The 20,055-nt window shown below is 40.2% G+C and overlaps 1 protein-coding gene and 1 non-coding gene across 33 annotated transcripts in view; one reads left to right on the forward strand and one right to left on the reverse strand.

Moving 5' to 3' along the window:
* EIF4G3 (eukaryotic translation initiation factor 4 gamma 3) overlaps positions 1 to 20,055 on the forward strand; it is a 375,758-nt gene that overhangs the window by 331,089 nt on the left and 24,614 nt on the right. For all 32 annotated transcript variants that reach the window (XM_077971386.1, XM_077971367.1, XM_077971281.1 and 29 more), the window contains 5 exons: positions 1,661 to 1,754; positions 3,052 to 3,169; positions 5,627 to 5,847; positions 7,919 to 8,034; positions 13,868 to 14,040. In XM_077971386.1, coding sequence (XP_077827512.1) covers positions 1,661 to 1,754; positions 3,052 to 3,169; positions 5,627 to 5,847; positions 7,919 to 8,034; positions 13,868 to 14,040 — 722 coding nt within the window. The remainder of the gene's footprint in view (positions 1 to 1,660; positions 1,755 to 3,051; positions 3,170 to 5,626; positions 5,848 to 7,918; positions 8,035 to 13,867; positions 14,041 to 20,055) is intronic.
* Positions 13,599 to 13,660, reverse strand: LOC114675016 (U7 small nuclear RNA). The gene has a single exon (XR_003726101.1). It is a non-coding gene; the product is annotated as a U7 small nuclear RNA (small nuclear RNA).

Genomic DNA, 20,055 nt, shown 5'->3' on the forward strand with positions numbered 1-20,055 from the left:
AAGTCTAGTTTCATCCTTATACTTTCCATAGTTCTGAAAATTGGCACTCTGCTAGCAAAATACTGAAGACAATCAAAACTAATGTGAAAATACTACATGAAAGAAGATAACTGACAAGAAGTATTAAGAAAAATCTTTAAGAAAATTGGAATAGGCCGGGCGCGGTGGCTCAAGCCTGTAATCCCAGCACTTTGGGAGGCCGAGACGGGCGGATCACGAGGTCAGGAGATCGAGACCATCCTGGCTAACACGGTGAAACCCCGTCTCTACTAAAAAATACAAAAAACTAGCCGGGCGAGGTGGCGGGTGCCTGTAGTCCCAGCTACTCGGGAGGCTGAGGCAGGAGAATGGCATAAACCTGGGAGGCGGAGCTTGCAGCGAGCTGAGATCCAGCCACTGCACTTCAGCCTGGGCTACAGAGCGAGACTCCATCTCAAAAAAAAAAAAAAAAAAAAAAAGAAAATTGGAATAAAATGGGCTATGTCATTTGCATCTCACAGTTTTGTCGAAGCTTTGCTTCATGATAGAAAATTCTCCCTCTGGATCTCTCTTAATAATGTAGTTAGCTAGGATCCTTTTCTCCAAGATTCTGGTACTTTCTTCTAGTTGTTTATATCTCAGAGCAAGAATTCCATTGCTGAATACAGTTTGAGTCTTACCATCTCCATTTCCATCTAGAGACAGTTTTAACCAAAAGTTTATGTTTAAAGAAATCCTCCAGCATTTTGAAAAATGTGTCAGTATTTAATAACAACATTTGTATTTTTAAATATTATGTTTTCCGTGCTTGGATACTATAAAAACAATGCTGGTATCAAATCTCCAACATTACTACTTTAATATTTTTAAGTATGTAAATTGTTAATAAACTTTGTGTATTCAGATAGTTATACTGGAGATACTATACATGAGTATCCTAGAACAAAACCATTAAACATATTTATTGTTAATTGGGAGAGGTTTGTGTGAAAGCACATTATATAGCATAGCAACATATTATGAGCTGTCAGAACATAGAAATATCTTTTTTACAAAGAGCTACATTACAGCTTTTATGTTATATTTATTTTATAATAATATAATGCATACAGCGTAATTTTATTTCACTTGTAGTAAAGGTGTGCTTGGAAGATTAAACATGAGATATCAGGCACCTTCCTACGCTCCCTGCCTAACATTCAAATGTCTTCTTATTCTTTGTTGAATACTCACATCCCACTGCCTATCTCTAGCCCCAACATGAAATTGTTGTGTCTGTTGATCTGTGTTCTGACAGTCATGTAAAGATACTAATGAATTAATTTTGTGGTATTTGTATTTTTTCTTTTTAAAATTAATGGGTAGTGTACAAGAAGAATGATTAGAAACTGCTTATTACAGTTAGCAAATTCATAAACCATCTTAAATAGGAGGACCTGGATGCATTCTCTAGACCAAACAGTATTTTATAGAAACTGGAGTCCAAGGAAGTGCTTCAGGGGCCACATAGATCCCAGTTTAATGAGAACAACTCCAATTTCTGTTTCTATTAAATTGGCATTCTGAACAAATTTTTTGTTGCTATAATTGGTTCTACTTCACTGAAGAAGAAAAAAAATAAAAGAAAAACTATTCTTCTAGAATATTTCCTATAACTGACTTGTGGTCTCTTATGTTACAGCCTACAATTGATGAAAAAATTCAGCTGGTACCTAAAGCACAGCTAGGCAGCTGGGGAAAAGGCAGCAGTGGTGGAGCAAAGGCAAGCGAGACTGGTAAGTGTGCAGTGTCCCTCCTCAAACCTGGCTGTGGCTTGTTAGCATTCGCCTCACAGCACATTCCCATAGTCATCGAATGATGGTTTTAGGGAAAGATATGTAGACTAATCATGCCTAAAATTTTATTGGTAGCCCTTTCCTTTCAACATAGATCCTTTCTCAGGATCCTTAAATAATTTTAAGCATTAAAAAAAAAAATTTCAGTTCATTCATTTAGGCTAATTAAGACCTTTGTTTATTGATTTATTTTTATTTTATTTATTTATTTTTTTGAGATTGGATCCTGCTGTGTCACCCAGGCTGGAGTGTAGTGTCATGATCACAGCTCACCACAGCCTCAACCTCCTAGGTTCAAGCAATCTTCCTGCCTCAGTCTCCTGAGTAGCTGGGACTACCGGCACACGCCATCACACCTGACTGATTTTTTTTTTTTTTTTTTTTTTGTAGAGATGGAGTCTCACTGTGTTGTCTAGGCTAGTCTTGCACTCCTGGGCTCCAGTGATCCTCCCACCTTGGCCTCCTGAGTGCTGGGATTACAGTTATGAGCCACACTCAGCCACTAAGACCTTAATTTTTTAGGTTCCTTTTTGTAGTTGTTGACAAATTTAATATAGCTAGAGAAACTACTGGGACCTCAAATTAAAAGGGAAACTCATTATGTTGAGGAAAGAATCTTAATATGCAGGTGCATTTACTGTAATTTTAGGGAGTTATAAAAGAATAAAGAAATATTGTTCAAAATCTTTTTTGAAAATCAGATTTTGAGAGATTTGACCTGAAGTCCAAAGATGTTTGGATCATCAGAAACACATCCTATTAACTGAGGAAGCCCAATGGAAAGAACAAAAAAATTCAGTGTTAACCTACTTCCCATATGTCCCTTCTACTAAGTAATTTCAGCCTTTTTTCTTTAAATTTTAAAAAATGTCATTATTCAGTAAAACCCACATGCTTATTTGTACACACATGAGATTGAAGCATTTGTGTTGGTTAGCTTTGTTAAAGTTTTATTCTGTTTTTGCTTGCCTTCTTCCTCTATTTGCCACTCCCACCCGTTTACTATGTTCTTAAAGGAACGAATGGTTGTAATAAATGAAGACTTCTAAACTCTGTTACATGCAAATTCCTTCTAACACTTTGCTTCTCAGAATATGGTAGAGGGACCAGGAGATTGGCATCACCTAAGCTTGTTAGGAATGCCTGGTCTCAGGCCTCACCCAGGGATGCAGATGACTGATTATTTGCATTTTAGTCATGTGATTTGTATTTTTTTCTAAATCCTTGACATGTGTAGATGCCTTACGGTCAAGTGCTTCCAGTTTAAACAGATTCTCTGCCCTGCAACTTCCAGCACCCTCAGGGTCCACGCCATCCACGCCTGTAGAGTTTGATTCCCGAAGGACCATAACTAGGTGAGAACCCTGCTTTTTATGTCTACCCAAGGCCAGCCTGCTTGCCAGTATGTGTGGCAAGATGGGAGCAAGGATTCTGATAGTAATCCTTATAGATGCATTCCTTTTATTCCTAAAGTTGATTTCCTTCTTTAATCTTCACACACACTATAATTTCTAAGATAGGAACATAATTGGGTGGTGGATTTGGGATGGGATGGGAGGGAAGGGATTCTTTTTTTTTTTCTTTTTTTGAGATGGGGTCTTGTACTGTCGCCCAGGCTGGAGTGCAGTGGCATGATTTTGGCTCACTGCAAGCTCCACCTCCTGGGTTCACGCCATTCTCCTGCCTCAGCCTCCCGAGTAGCTGGGACTTCAGGCACCGGCCACCACGCCCAGCTAATTTTTTGTACTTTCAGTAGAGACGGGGTTTCACCGTGTTAGCCGGGATGATCTTGATCATCTCCTGACCTTGTGATCTGCCCTCCTCGGCCTCCCAAAGTGCTGGGATTACAGGCGTGAGCCACTGTGCCTGGCTGGGAGGGAAGGGATTCTTAAGAAAACTAGGCCCACCCAAACAGCGCTGGAGGCATGTCTAGGGGCTCCCCAAGCTAATCCTCCAGATACTCTAGAAGCATCTAGCATTCTCAACTATGGGAATTAAAGAACGTGACAATCCACCCATACATTTCTCTGTCACAGTGTTCTTCACATTATATTTGAGGTTTTCCTTCATTTTTTTTGCTAGTCTCCATATTTCACTATCTTTCTACTTTTGCTTTTATAGGATTGTTACAGTCAAGTATTCTGTTGGCTGGTTTACATACCATGAATGGGGACCCTGTAGTGCAGTCACAAAAAACATTTTTTACATAAGCACTTTCAGAACTGAAGTTTCTTTAAGCTCTAAAATTTTTTTTTAATTATTATTTTTTAGAGATGGCATCTTGCTATGTTGCCCAGGCTGGCATTGAACTCGTGGTCTCAGGCGATCCTCCCATCAGGCTTTTTATTATTATTATTGTAATAAGTTTGATTAGGTAGACTTTGCAAACTGTGTTACTTAATCCCTTGACTTCTTCTGAAACGAAGTATACTTAGCACAAGTCAGCTTTTCATGATGATTCAGATTGTCGTTGAGTATCACTTGTGGCGCTTTGCTCTCATAAATGTCCCCTAATGGTTCTACTTCCTAAGCACTTGTGTATGTTCTTTCACAATAGTTAGACCATTATCCTGCCTGAGTCTCTCCTTTTCCCTTTTAATTTGCTGCTTCTGGTCTACCATGGGCCAACAAACTGTTTGCCCAGCTGGTTAAAATTGTCTAAAAGAAGACGAAATCAGGAAATATGGAGAGTCTCTCTTAAAAGGAATAAAATATATGGCGTTAGCTAATCTAAGACAGCTTTTACTTGATTCTCAAATATTTTCCATATGTTTTAAGTTTCTAAATAAAAAGGTACCATTGTATAATTTCTCAGATAGTGATACCATGTTCTTATAATATTTGTTTCCCTTTCATTTATGTAACTCATACTTTCATCATTGTCTTCTTTTTCCTGAAAGATTTTTAAAAACTAAAATAAGAAATTGCCAAAATTAAGGCCAGGCATGGTGGCTCACGCCTGTAATCCCAGCAGTTTGGGAGGCCAAGGTGGGCAGATCACCTGAGGTCGGGAGTTCGAGACCAGTCTGACCACCATGGAGAAACCCTGTCTCTACTAAAAATACAGAATTAGCCAGGCATGGTGGTGCATGCCTGTAATCCCAGCTACTCAGGAGGCTGAGGCAAGAGAATCACTTGAACCCGGGAGGCGGAGGTTGTAGTAAGCTGAGATCACTCCATTGCACTCCAGCCTGGGCAACAAGAGTAAAACTCCATCTCAAAAAAGAAAAGAAAAAGAAATTACCAAAATTATCACTGACTTTTTTTTGAGACAGAGTCTCACCATCGCCCAGGCTAGAGTGTGGTGGTGCAATCTTGGCTCACTGCAACTTCCTCCTCACAGTTTCAGGCAATTCTCGTACCTCAGCCTCCCAAGTAGCTGGGATTACAAGCACCCGGCACCAAATCCGGCTAATTTTTGTAATTTTAGTAGAGACACGGTTTCACCATGTTAACCAGGCTGGTCTTGAACTCCTGACCTCAAGTGATCTGCCCTGCTTGGCCTCCCAAAGTGCTGGGATTACAGGTGTGAGCCACCATGCTTGGCCACCACTGACATTTTAAAGTATTAAGTAGTATCGCTTCAGAGAAAAAAGTTAAAACATCTTAATAAATATTCCCTTTAAAGTACTCTTTTACTTGTTTGTTGAATAAGCAGACTTTGAAATATAGTTGGTGCCTCACACATCTAATGTTATCTGTGAAAAATTATTCTGCATACTTTCAGGAAGTCTTAGTGTTATTTTATAATTTGAATATGTAGGGGACATGGGCTTGTCTTTCCTTTGAAAAGTGTTGTTTTGTCTTTTAAGTCGTGGAAGTATGGGCAGGGAGAAGAATGATAAGCCCCTTCCATCTGCAACAGCTCGGCCAAATACTTTCATGAGGGGTGGCAGCAGTAAAGACCTGCTAGACAATCAGTCTCAAGAAGAGCAGCGGAGAGAGATGCTGGAGACCGTGAAGCAGCTCACAGGGGCTGTGGATGTGGAGAGGAACAACACTGAGGCCGAGCGAAATAAAACAAGGGAGTCAGGTGAGAGACTTGGCTTAAACAGATGCAGATTCTGATTTGGGTTTTAAATTTGGAAGGAAAAATAAAAAGGAGACTGCCTGAGTAGATTTTAGAATCAACATATAATAGCAACACATACCAGCATCTGAAGAGTGAAAGGGCACTTCATAGTTTTATAACTGTTCTCATTCCCTAGGTATGCCTTAGCTCGACAGTTTGTAAATTTTCTCCATTCTTTATTAAATGTTATGGTGAGGAGGTCCTCCTGCTGTATTTTAAGCAATCTGAATTTCTTACAAGTCCCTGTAGCATCCCACACTTTACGTTGCTGTTAGATTGTGTATGCTGTGTAGAGCCCCTCAAATGTGTGAAAATTCTCATTATTAAGCCACTGCAAGACAAACCAAAGAGAAGGTATTAGGTTATCTTTAGTCGCCTTCATCTTCCTTGGTAACCTGTTGTTTTTTGTATGCATTTAGCATGTATATACTTAGAGGACTTGCTCAGATAATGCTCTAAAACTTGCTTCATGTATTTAACCTGTGTTTCAGTTTCCTTATCTGTTAAATGGGGATAAGTTGTACCTACCTTTTCAGGATATTATGAAAATTAAATAAGAAGTTAATACATGTAAATACTTAGAACATTACCCGATAAATACAGGGTTTTCTTTTTTTTTTTTTTTTTTTTTTTTTTTTTTTTTTTTTGAGACGGAGTCTCGCTGTGTCGCCCGGGCTGGAGTGCAGTGGCCGGATCTCAGCTCACTGCAAGCTCCGCCTCCAGGGTTTACGCCATTCTCCTGCCTCAGCCTCCCGAGTAGCTGGGACTACAGGCGCCCGCCATCTCGCCCGGCTAGTTTTTTGTATTTTTTAGTAGAGACGGGGTTTCACCGTGTTAGCCAGGATGGTCTCGATCTCCTGACCTCGTGATCCACCGTCTCGGCCTCCCAAAGTGCTGGGATTACAGGCTTGAGCCACCGCGCCCGGCCAGGGTTTTCAAAAAGTATTAAATGTTGTGATAACGAATATAGCAATGGAAAACAGTTTAAATTGAAGATTATTTTCAGCCTCTTTTAAATATTTATCATGAAGTAATTCCAGTTGTTTTTAATATTTATATAGCTTTCTAATTTGTTTCACTATTTAAATTGTTTCTCTTAACTGTAGTCCCTAAATGGATCTCAGAGACAAATTAAAGTGTCTTCTCCCAATTGGTGTAACTTTAGATAATACAGCTTTAGGGACGTGTGACTTTTTTAAATCTGTGGTAGATACTTTTGAAATATAACAAGATAGGATATTAAAATATCTTGTGTGTAGTGAATAATGTAGCACAGCTGCTCTATGTGTTTTTATCATCTGATTCATTTGTACATTTACCAGATGCACAGCAAGTGTGAGGCACTTGATCCCTGTTCTCGGCCTTCAGTCTGCTGAGTCAGAAAGACCTTTTTTAGTAATTCCACAAAAGACACAAACTGAGAAAGGTGCTATGAAGAAAGGAATTTAGTTCTAAGAGAATACTTAGAACTATCTGGTACCAAGGAGCTATGTAGAATTAGGGCAAGGGGAGGTTTCCTTCATCTGAAGGACCCATGGGAATGAAGCAGGTTTGTAGACAGGGATGGGTGTGAAGCAGAGGAAAAGAGCACTCCAGACAGGATTACTATGAGCAAAGCTGTAGTAGGAATAGCCACGATTTGTTCAAGCAGCAGTGTGGCTCAGGCTTAGTAGCAAGCAGGGCCCTGACCTGTGCAGGATTGTGAAGACCTCGTGAACTCTTCATCTTCGAAGCAATGGGGAACGATCATAATACAGAAAGGAACAAAAAAGCTTTAAATAGGAAAGTTTACCATGTTCCTAAATCTTGTTCATTGTTATTGTAGATTATAAAGTTAGTTAGTGCAAATCTATTCTAAAACAAAAGGTTTCTGTATTCTGTTTAAATGTCTTGTATCTATTGTCTTGTAGCTATTAAATGCCTTTACTGTAAAAATAATGTAAAGTACATAATATTGTCAACCATAATCTCACTATTTTAATAGTAATTTTTATTATTTTTACTTTTTTTTGGGGGGGGGCCTCTCTAATAGCAAAACCAGAAATTTCAGCAGTGTCAGCTCCTGACAAGGCTGCATTATCAGAAGAGGAAATGGAGAGGAAGTCCAAATCTATCATTGATGAATTTCTACACATTAATGATTTTAAGGTAAATGAGATTAAAAAAAAAAAAAAAACAAAGTCCTTTGACAGTATATAATACTTGGTTCTGGTCTAAATCAGGTGTCATTATGAACTGATAATACTTAGGTTGAGTAATCCAAGTCCTACACAATTCAGTTTGCTTAACGCTGATGCATTTCTGCCAAGTACTCTCTTTTAATTGGATGCTATAATTTACAACATAGAGTGGTGGGCAGAGAGAATGAGTACCCCACTAAAGGAAAACCAAATTGACTTCGATATTAAGGAGCAAAAACAACACATTATCATTATGAAGCATTTCTGGCACCCTGGATATAGCTGTCATGGTCTTTTTTATTTCTTTGAGACAGAGTCTTGCTCTGTTGCCCAGGCTGGAGTGCAGTGGCACAATCTCGGCTCACTGCAACCTCCACCTCCCAAGTTCAAGCAATTCTCCTACCTCACTCTCCCAAGTAGCTGGGACTACAGGTGCCTGTAACCATGCCCAGCTAATTTTTGTATTTTTAGAAGAGGCGGGGTTTCACCATTTTGGCCAGGCTGGTCTTGAACGCCTGAGCTCAAATGATCCACCCACCTCGGGCTCTTAAAGTGCTGGGATTACAGGCCTGAGCCACCACACGTCCCATGCTCATGGATAGGAAGAATCACTATCATAAAAATGGCTATACTGCCCAAAGCAATTTATAGATTCGGTGCTATTCCCATTAAACTACCTTTGACATTCTACACAAAACTAGAAAAACCTATTTAAAAATTCATATGGAACCAAAAAAAGGAGCCCAAATAGCCAAGACAGTCGTAAGCAAAAAGAACAAACTGGAGGCATCACACTGCCCTGCTTCAAACCATGTATGTGTGTATGTGTGTGTGTGTGTGTGTGTGTGTGTGTGTGTATATATATATTTTTTTTTTTTTGAGTCAAATTCTTACACTGTTGCCCAGGCTGGAGTGCAGTGGCACGATCTCGGCTCACTACAAGCTCTGTCTCCTGGGTTCACGCCATTCTCCTGCCTCAGCCTCCCAAGTAGCTGGGACTACAGGCACCTGCCACCACGCCTGGCTAATTTTTTGTACTTTTAGTAGAGACGGGGTTTCAGCGTGTTAGTCAGGATGGTCTTGATCTCCTGACCTCGTGATCCGCCCTCCTTGGCCTCCCAAAGTTCTGGAATTACAGGCATGAGCTACTGCACTGAACCTACTTCAAATTATATTACAGGGCTACAGTAACCAAAACAACGTGGTATGGTACAACAACAGACACACAGACCAGTGGAACAGAATAGAGAACCCAGAAATAAGACTACACACCTTCAATTATCTTCAACAAACCTGACAAAAACAAGCAATGGGGAAAGGATTCCCATTTTAATAAATGGTGTTGGGATACCTGGCTGGTCATATGCGGAAAATTGAAATTGGATCCTTTCCTTATACCATATACAAAAATCAACTAGAGATGGATTAAAATGTAAAACTCAAAACTGTGAAGAAGAAAACTTACACAATACCATTCAGGACATAGGCACAGGCAAAGATTTCATGATGAAGATGCCAAAAGCAATTGCAATGAAAACAAAAATTTACAAATGGGATCTAATCAAATGACAGAGCTTCTGCACAGCAAAAGAAACTATCAATCAACAGAATAAACAGACAACTTACAGAATAGGAGAAACTGTTTGCAATGTATACATCAGACAAAGGTGGTTTTTTGTTGTCGTTTTTTCTTTTGCTCTCTTTTTTTTTTTATGGAGACAGAGTTTTGCTCTTGTCACCCACGCTGGAGTGCCGTGGTGCAATCTCAGCTCACTGCAACCTCCACCTCCCGGGTTCAAGCAATTCTCCTACCTCAGCCTCCCGAGTAACTGGGATTACAGGCACCCACCACCACCCCCAGCTAATTTTTTTGTATTTTTAGTAGAGATGGGGTTTCGCCATGTTGACCAGGCTGGTCTCAAACTCCTAACCTCAGGTGATCCGCCTCCCAAAGTACTGGGATTACAGGCATAAGCCACTGCACCTGGCCCCCAACAAAGGTCTTATGTGCAGCATCTATGAGGAGCTTAAACAAATTTACAAGAAATAAAAAAAACACACTAAAAAGTAGACAGAGGACATGAACAGACAGTATTCAGAGGAAGACATACATGTGGCCAACAATCACAAGAAAAAAAAGCTCAACATCACTGATTATTAGAGAAATGCAAATCAAAACCACAATGACATACCATCTGATACCAGTTAGAATGGCTCTTATTAAAAAATCAAAAAATAATAGATGTTGGCAAGGTTGTGGAGAAAAAGGAACACTTTTATACTGTTGTAGTGTAAATTAGTTCAATCATTGTGGAAGACAGTGTGGCTACTTCTGAGAGACCTAGAGACAGAAGTAACATTTGACCCAGCAATCCCATTACTGGGTATATACCCAAAGGAATATAAATTGTTCTTTTATAAAGACACATGCACACGTGTGTTCATTGTAGCGCTGTTCACAATAGCAAAAACATGCAATCAACCTAAATGCCCATCAACAATAGACTGGATAAAGAAAATGTGGTACATAGACGCCGTGAAATATTATACAGCCATACAGAGACCAAGATCATGTCCTTTGCAGGGACATGGATTTTGCTGGAGACCATTATCCTTAGCAAACTAATGCAGGAACAGAAAAGCAAATACCTGATGTTCTCACTTGTAAGTGGAAACTAAATGATGAGAACACATGGACACGTAGAGGGGAACAATGCACACTGGGGCCTACTGGAGGACAGAAGGTGGAAGGAGAGAGAGAGGATCAGGAAAAATAACTAGTGGATACTAGGCTTAGTATCTGGGTGATGAAATAATCCCTACAGCAAACCCCCATGACACACATTTACCTATGTAGCAAACCTGTACATCCTGCACATGTACCCCTGAACTTTTTAAAGTTTAAAAAATGTGTATCATGATATAGCTAATTGACCCTTTATGCAAACACAGTGAATGAATTCCCATTAGAAAACATTTAATCACTTCCGTGTAGTGAGGATTGATATTTATTTATTTATTTTATTTATTTATTTATTTTTTGGAGACAGAGTCTTGCCCTGTTGCCCAGGCTGGAGTGCTGTGGGGCGATTGCAGCTCACTGCAAGCTCTGCCTCCCAGTTCCAAGCAATTCTCCTGCCTCAGCCTCCCGAGTGGCTGGGATTACAGGCGCGTGCCACTATACACAGCTAATTTTTGTATTTTTGGTAGACACAGGGTTTCGCCTTCTTGACCAGCCTGGTCTCAAACTGCTGACCTCAAATGATCTGCCCACCTTGGCCTCCGAAAGTGCTGAGATTACAGGTGTGAGCCACCACGCCCAGCTTGAGGATTGAATATTTGCATTCATTTACAGGTCCTTTGGAAAAGGCGTAGCAATGATGTTGATTGGCTTAAAGTAAGGTTAAAAAACCCACAAGGGGCCAGGTACGGTGGCTCACCCCTGTAATCCCAGCACTTTCGGAGGCTAAGGCTAGCGGATTACTTGAGCCCAGGAATTTAAGACCAGCCTGGGCAAGATATCCATCTCCACAAAAAAAAATTTTTTAATTAGCTGGGCATGGTGGCACACCTGTGGTCCTAGCTACTGGGGAGGCTGAGGCAAGAGGATTGCCGGAGCCTGGGAACTTGAAGCAGTGGTGAGCTATAATCATGCCACTACACTCTAGCCTGGGTAACTAAGTGAGACCTTATATTGTTTAAAAAAAAAAAAAAAAAAGGCCGGGTGCGGTGGCTTACACCTGTAATCCCAGCACTTTGGGATACCGAGGCGGGCGGATCAGGAGGTCAGGAAATCGAGACCATCCTGGCGAACACGGTGAAACCCCGTCTCTACTAAAAATACAAAAAAATTAGCGGGGCGTCGTGGCGGGCGCCTGTAGTCCCAGCTTCTAGGGACGCTAAGGCAGGAGAATGGTGTGAACCCGGGAGGCGGTGGAGCTTGCAGTGAGGGGAGATCGCGCCACTGCACTCCAGCCTGGGCGACAGAGCAAGACTCCGTCTCAAAAAAAAAAAAAAAGTGAAAGACCCACAAGGATGAAGAGACCAGGGAATAGACAGAAGCGACATTCTGGAAGTTGGAATAAGAAGGATGAGTGGTAATGTATTTAACAAACTAAGACTGTGTGTGAGGTACAGATGTGGCCAGAAACAAAAGGGAATTAGTTGGTTAAAAGCATATATAAGAAATCTTTTACAGCCGGGCGCGGTGGCTCACGCCTATAATCCCAGCATTTTGGGAGGCTGAGGCAGGCGATTACCTGAGGTCAGGAGTTTGAAACCTGCCTGACCAACATGGGGAAACATCGTCTCTACTAAAAATACAAAATTAGCCAGGCTTGGTGGTGCGTGCCTGTAATCCCAGCTACTTGGGAGACTGAGGCAGGAGAATCTCTTGAACCTGGGAGGCAGAGGTTTCAGTGAGCCAAGATTGCATCATTGTACTCCAGCCTGGGCAACAAGAGTGAAACTCTGTCTCAAAAGAAAAAAGAAACCATTTTACATAATTGTCTCAAAATGTTTTCAAATGTTTCAAAAATGGCAATGTCATGAAAAGACAAAAAAGAGAAAGGACCGTTCTAGATTAAAGGAATATGAACAACATCATAACATGTAAAGTTGGATTCTCAGCTGGACTCAGCAACAACAAAAAGCTGTGTTAGACCTTTAGAGACAGTTGTGGAAATTTGAATATGTATTATATATCAAATATTTTTATTGACATCATTAATAGTAAATTTGGACATTCAGAAAGAAAGAAAACAATTGATGAATCTAAATCAAAGTGAAGATATGTAGTTGTATATTGTATGACTTTAATTTTTCTGTAGGCTTGAAATTTTGTTAGATAAAAAGTTAATGTGAGGGAGGTATTAAATAAAGGAGCAAGGAGGAAAAAGCATCAGTGGTGAGACACCTAGATGAGCTTCCTCCCTTCTGCATCAGGTCACCACCCTTCCTACCTACATCCTCCCCCTTGGAAGAGCTACTTTGCTTCAAAGGTTGAACCAACAGATTTTGAATTCAGGGCACCAGACTAATTTCCAGTAGCTGAGAGCAGAGAGGTACACTGCTTTATTGGTGTATCAGCAACTCTGGCTGACCGGCTTTCACCCTTCAGACCAAAGATATTGACTTGGCTGGATTACTCTATAGTAAACACCAGTTAACAAGCACAAATTAAGAAGCATACCACAAAAACTTACTAAAAGAATTTTAATGCTTAACCTAACTGTATCACTTCAATTTAATTTTCATATGAAGACTTTTTTCATTGAAGATTGAGCAAATATTAACCTACATAGACACAGTAATCTCTGTTGACACATTAAGGCTTTTGAATCACGACATTAAATATCTATTTCATAATATACTATTTTCAATTTTTTAAATAAATGATCATAAAATAAGTAAATATTATGTAGAAAAATACATTTGACTCTGGCCCTTTGAGTGATGTTTAATAAAATTGTTAAACTAAACATGTTAACTTTGTAAAGATGCATCATTTTTTTAAAAATTTTTATTTATAAAAACGGTTCTCTGGTAAAAACTGGAAAACCTACTAGACAAATTTGAAAAGAGCTATAATGCTCTTTTTTTGTATGACTTTTAATATTGCCCATATCAGCCTGCAATTTACTGAGCTATAGAGTATGTTAAACAAATAGAAACTTAAATATGGAAACTGTCCTGTTCATGGAGCTTTCTCCTGATTCTAAGTAAAAGATTTTAAAGTTATCTTAACATTCTGGTAACACTATCCAGATTTTGGAGTAAGCCTTTCTTTGCTGTTGGAACAGGAAGCCGTGCAGTGTGTGGAAGAGCTGAATGCCCAGGGCCTGCTACATGTTTTTGTGAGAGTGGGAGTGGAGTCCACCCTGGAAAGGAGCCAGATCACCAGGGATCACATGGGCCAACTACTCTATCAGCTGGTACAATCAGAAAAACTCAGCAAACAGGACTTTTTCAAAGGGTCGGTATCCTCTTCAAGAGTGGTATTCAGTTACTAGGCTCTTGGGTATCAGTTAATTTTTAAAGTACTTACCTCTTTAAGTATTTAGTTTTTTCCATAGATGAAAGTTGTATCCACTGTAATGTGTTGATATGATGCAATTAATATATTGATATATGTTGGTTGATGTGATGGCATTTTATAGATTGTGCTAGGGCATAAAGGTTATCTTTTGGTTTTCTGAATATTATTGTTAGATCTCTATCATGATGTAAGTAAGGTAGCAGAGACCCCTTAGGCTCAGGGAAACTCTGAGGCCTTTAGCAGCCCATTTACATGTGATCCCCAAATGTTCTTTGAGGAAAAAACCTTTTCTTTGTGAGAACAATTCTGAAAAATTGTCTTAAATTTAAAAACCTTATTCTTCCAATAAACCATGGTTATTGTGGGTAGGAAGCACTTGTCTGCCCACTCTAGCCTCATGGAGAAGGATATGTAACTCCATGTTCTTAATGATTTAGTCTGTTTCAGTTTGGTTTCATTATGATTCTTGTCAATGGACGGTTTGATGAGGTCTGCCTGTCATTGGTGGTGAATCCTCATTTGATCAGGTTCTGGTATATTTGTGATATACCATCATCACAAGTGCATAGATCAGGTTCCTTTTGGTTCAACCACAAAATTTTACCCAGGCATAGGTTGTATAACCAATGTTTAAAGTGAAAATTGCATTGGTAAAAAATTTTGTTTTAGGAGCCATGTTGTATCAAATATAAACACAGAGTCACACCCGGCACTGACAGATGCCCACTCTCTAAGGGAATAGCAACTAGGATCTCCTAAGGTCTGGACATTGGATATGCATCTGCCATCTCGTCCTCACTTGGACATATGCTTATTGAGTCAAATGGCAGTAAGAATTCTGCACTACTTGTAATTTTCCTTTCTTTTTTTTTGCCAAGCTTATATTCTCATAAATTAAATGCACATATGATTAAATGCCACTGTATATTTTTCTGTATTCATTTCACATATAGCCATCCTTTTAGAATAAGGTAACCATTAAATGTCATTATTGTCCGGGTGCAGTGGCTCACACCTGTAATCCCAGCACTTCGGGAGGCTGCAGTGGGTGGATCACTTGAGATCAGGAGTCTGAAACCAGCCATGGCCAACATGGCCAACATCTACTAAAAATACAAAAATTAGCCCAATGTAGTGGCATGAACCTGCAATCCCAGCTACTTGTGAGGCTGAGGCATAAGAATCGCTTGAACCCGGGAGGCGGAGGTTGCAGTGAGCGAAGATTGCACCACTGCACTCTGCCTGGCTTAGTCTCAAAAAAACAAAAAAGTCATTGTTGAATTTATTCATTTGATTTTGTAGACAATGATAACATTGTCTTCTAGGTCCTTGAAAATTTATACTTGCCCCTAGGATCATTAAAAAGTTTTCTTGCCAAGCGTGGTGACTCACACCTGTAATCCCAGTATTTTGGGAGGCCGAGGCGGGCGGATCACAAGGTCAGGAGTTCAAGACCAGCCTGACCAACATGGTGAAACCCCGTCTCTACTAAAACTATGAAAATTAGGCTGGGCACCGTGGCTCACACCTGTAATCCTAGCGCTTTGGTAGGCCGAGGCGGGTGGATCACGAGGTCAGGAGTTCAAGACCAGCCTGACCAACATGGTGAAACCCCGTCTCTACTAAAACTATGAAAATTAGGCTGGGCACCGTGGCTCACACCTGTAATCCTAGCACTTTGGTAGGCCGAGGCGGGTGGATCACGAGGTCAGGAGATCGAAATCATCCTGGCTAACATGGTGAAACCGTGTCTCTACTAAAAATACAAAAAATTAGCCAGGCATGGTGGCACGAATCCCAGCTACCCAGAGACTGAAGCAAGAGAATCGCTTGAACTAGGGAGGCAGAGGTTGCAGTGAGCTGAAATTGTGCCACTGCACTCCATTCTGGGCGACAGAGTGAGACTCCCTCTCAAAAAAAAAAAAGTTTTCTTTCAGGCTGGGCATGGTGACTCACACCTGTAATCCTAGCACTTTGGAAGGCTGAGGCAGAAAGATCGCTTGAGCCCAGGAGTTTGAGACCAGCCTGTGCAACATGGTGAAACTCCATTTATACTAAAAATACAAAAATTAGCTGGGCATGGTGGTGTGCACCTATAGTCCCAGCTACTTGGGAGGCTGAGGCAGAAGGATTGCACCTGGGAGGTCCAGGCTGCAGTGAGCCATGATCACACCACTGCACGCCAGCCTAGGTAACAGAATGAGACCTTGTATGGAAAAAAAAAAAAAGTTTTCTTTCAGCAATAAGCTAGATTGCTCTGAATTCAGTGAATGACTAGATTAAGTCCATTTGAACCAGTTAGTAAGAAATTTTGGCAAAAGTTGCTGTGGTTATTGGTTTTTAAGGCCAGGATGGTTTCCCAGTTTTAAAAGAGAAGCTTCCAATTCAGTCCAGTAACTAGCCAGTGCAAATGGTAAGAGCAAATGAAGGTATGTACACCCTCAAAATCAGATTGAATATGGTCCCCCCAGCAGACTTGAAACTATAATTTCCTAGAAATAATACTGTTGGAGTGACAAGGATATCCATTTATAAATAGTTACTTATTACCCAGGTATTATGATATATTCCTCAGAAAATTCCGGAAATGATAATGGTAAATTATTGTTTACTATTTTCTGTCTCTTCAAACTATATTCAGAAGTTGATTCATATCTATAAAGATCCCCGGAAGCATAGTCTACCATTATTGGCTATAATTGAACTTGTGAGATACTAACTTAGTCTCTAGGATATCTCAGACATTTGCATTTCTCCCTTTGTGGGATTCCCTGAAGAAAGAATATCATAACCAGACATGGTGGCTACACTTTTGTTGTTGGTAGTAGAATTGCTGTTGCTGGCAATAACTACCACACTACTACCTTTTATTTAGACATAAAATGAGGTTAACGCTTCTGTGTCTCAGCAATTACTTCATGTTTCACCATACCTGCTTCCTTCTGCAACTAGAGGCAGTGCAGTGTCTCCAGGCCTAACTTTTGATGCTTAGACCTAACCAGTCTTGGACCTTAGACCAAGACATGTAAAAGTTGTACTATTTTATTCTGAATGGAGAGGCCTGACAATTTAGTGCCCACCTTTTTCTAAGAGGGAAATGGTAGGGATTGCTTCATGTCAGTGTCCGCCAGGAGCCATCTTGCAAGTAGATGAGAATTTCACAATCCCTTCTAAAACCTGAGTTATAAATGGCTCATACTGTCTAGGGGGACCATTTATTGGAGCCATGAAGATACCCTGTCTTTTGCTTCTATTTCTTAACCTACAAAGATAGTGTTGTCCTTCCATAGTATTGTGGAAGAGCCTCTGAGATCAGCTGGTTTGGGTGCTGCTACTGCTTAGATGTCAACTTCTGAACAGTTGGGGAAGCAGTTTCTGCCTAGCTTGCCAAGCCAGTGATAACCCTGGGAAGGTTAGAAAGCAGAAAGGCAGCCAGGTGCGGTGGCTCACGCCTGTAATCCCAGCACTTTGGGAGTCCGAAGCAGGCGGATCACGAGGTCAGGAGATTGAGACCATCCTGGCCAACATGGTGAAACCCCATCTCTACTGAAAATACAAAAATTAGCTAGGCATGGTGGTACATGCCTATAATCCCAGCTACTCGGGAGGCTGAGGCAGGAGAATTGTGTGAACCAGGGAGTCGGAGGTTGCAGTGAGCCGAGATTGCACCAGTGCACTCCATCCTGGCAACAGAGTGAGACTCCATCTCCAAAAAAAAAAAAAAAAAAGGCAGAAAGCCTCCAGGTATACTGATCCCTGGTGAGCTAGTTACTAATCTGCCATTTCTCCCTGTGGTTCTCTTTAGAGTATGCACTGCTGCAAAGTAGTAAAATAGACAAAAATTTCAAATAGGCTTTATGAATATAGCTTTTAGGGCCTTTGGAATTTTCCTTACAAGATGTTACGTCAACTGTGAGCATAATAGTTGCTGTGTGTAAAACATACCTCCACAAAGATAACATCAAGCCATTCTCCTGAGATTTTCAGGACTTGAATCTAAATACTTTATGACACAAGTTAGGTCGGTAGGTAGATAGGTAGAAGCATTATTGTATAGGTAATGCACTTCAAACTGTGTTGATAGTCTTTTTATATCATGATTTCAGAAAACTTTTTAAAAACTGTCTAATAAATATAGTTGAGTGCAGTTTGCTGTTAGTCACAGAATTGGAATGACTTTGAAAGTGTAATAAACAAATGAAGACCAAGGTTGTAAAAATTAGAGTGGACAATAGACACAAAATATGTACCCTAGAGGAAGATTGATACATTAATATTTCATTTTGGGAGATGTTTGTTAGAGAGGAAATTCTTATCTCTTCCTTGACTACTTTTCTGGAACTTTTATGACTGCTTGCAGCAATTCTACATTGGTAAAAGACCCTACATAGGCTGGACATGGTGACTCGCACCTGTAATCTTCAGCTACCAGGGAGGCTAAGGTGGGAGGATGGCTTGAGGCCAGGAGTTCAAGACGACCAGTCTGGGCAACATAGCAAGACCCCATCTCTAAAAAAAAAGTAACAAAAAAAGTAGCTGTGCATGGTGGCACATGCCAATAATTACAGCTACTTGGGAGGCTGAGGCAGGAAGATTGCTTGAGCCCAGGAGTTCAAGGCTGTAATGAACTATGAGAACATCACTGCACCCCAGCCTGGGCAACAGAGTGAGATCCTATCTTTAAAAACAAAAAAACACTTTGGGAGGCCATAGTGGGCAAGTTGCTTGAGCCTAGGAGTTTCAGACTAGCCTGGGCAACATGGTGAAACCCCATCCCTACCAAAAAATACCAAAACTATCTGGGCATGCTGGTGGGTGCCTATAGCTGCAGCTACTCAAGAAGCTGAGGTGGGAGGATTGCCATACTGACCTTGTAAAATGACTTGGAAAGTATTTTCTCCACTTCGATTTCTTGGAAGAGTTTGAGAAGAATTTGTTCTTCTTCAAGTGTTTGGTAGAATTCAGCAGTGAAGCCATCTAGTCCTGGGCCTTTTTTTTTTTTTTTTTCCCTTTCTGAGATAGGGTCTTGCTCTGTCACCCGGGTTGGAGTGCAGTGGCTTCATCGTAGCTCACTGCAACCTCAACCTCCTGGACTCAAGTGATCCTCCCACCTCAGCCTCTCAAGTAGCTGGAACAGTAGGTGCATGCCACTATGCTCAGCTCATTTTTTATTTTTTTTAGAGATGATGTCTCACTATGTTGCCCAGGCTGGTCTTGCACTCCTAGACTCAAATGATCCTTCCACCTTGGCCTCTCAAAGTGCTGGGATTATAGGTTGAAGGCAGTGCACCTGGCCATAATTCAGTCTTGATTTGTTGTATGTATCTGTGAGTTTATCTGTTTTTTTCTAGATTATCCATATTATTGTTCATAGTAGTTTCTTAACGATCCTTTGTATTTCTGTGGTATCAGTTGTAATATCTCCTCTTTCATTCCTTATTTTGAGTCTTCTCTCTTTTCTCCTAGTCTAGATAAGGGTTTCTTGATTTTCTTCATTATTCCAAAAAAAAAAAAACAACTCCGAGTATCATTGATTTTTTTTTCTTTCATTTTTTAAGTGTCTATTTCATTTATTTCTGTTTGCATGTTTGTTATTTCCTTCCCTGTGCTAACTTTGGGCTTAGTTTGTTCTTCTATTTCCTTGATGTGTAATGGTATATTGTTTGAGATCTTTTTTCTTTTTTGATATGCATACTCATTTTTCCCTCTTAAGAGTACTTTTGCTGCATTCTATAAGTTTTGGTATGTTGTGTTTCCATTTTCATTTGTCTCAAGGTATTTTTTTAAATTCCTTTGTAATTTTTTCTGTGACCTATTGGTTGTTTAGGAGAATGTTGTTTGACATTCACATGTTTGGATATTTTCCAAGATTTCCCCTGTTACTGATTTCAAGTTTTATTGCATTGTGATCCAAAAAGATATTTGATATGATTTCAGTCCTCTTAAATTTGT

This window comes from Macaca mulatta, chromosome 1 (assembly GCF_049350105.2).
Source record: "Macaca mulatta isolate MMU2019108-1 chromosome 1, T2T-MMU8v2.0, whole genome shotgun sequence".
Classification (NCBI taxonomy): Eukaryota; Metazoa; Chordata; class Mammalia; order Primates; family Cercopithecidae; genus Macaca; species Macaca mulatta.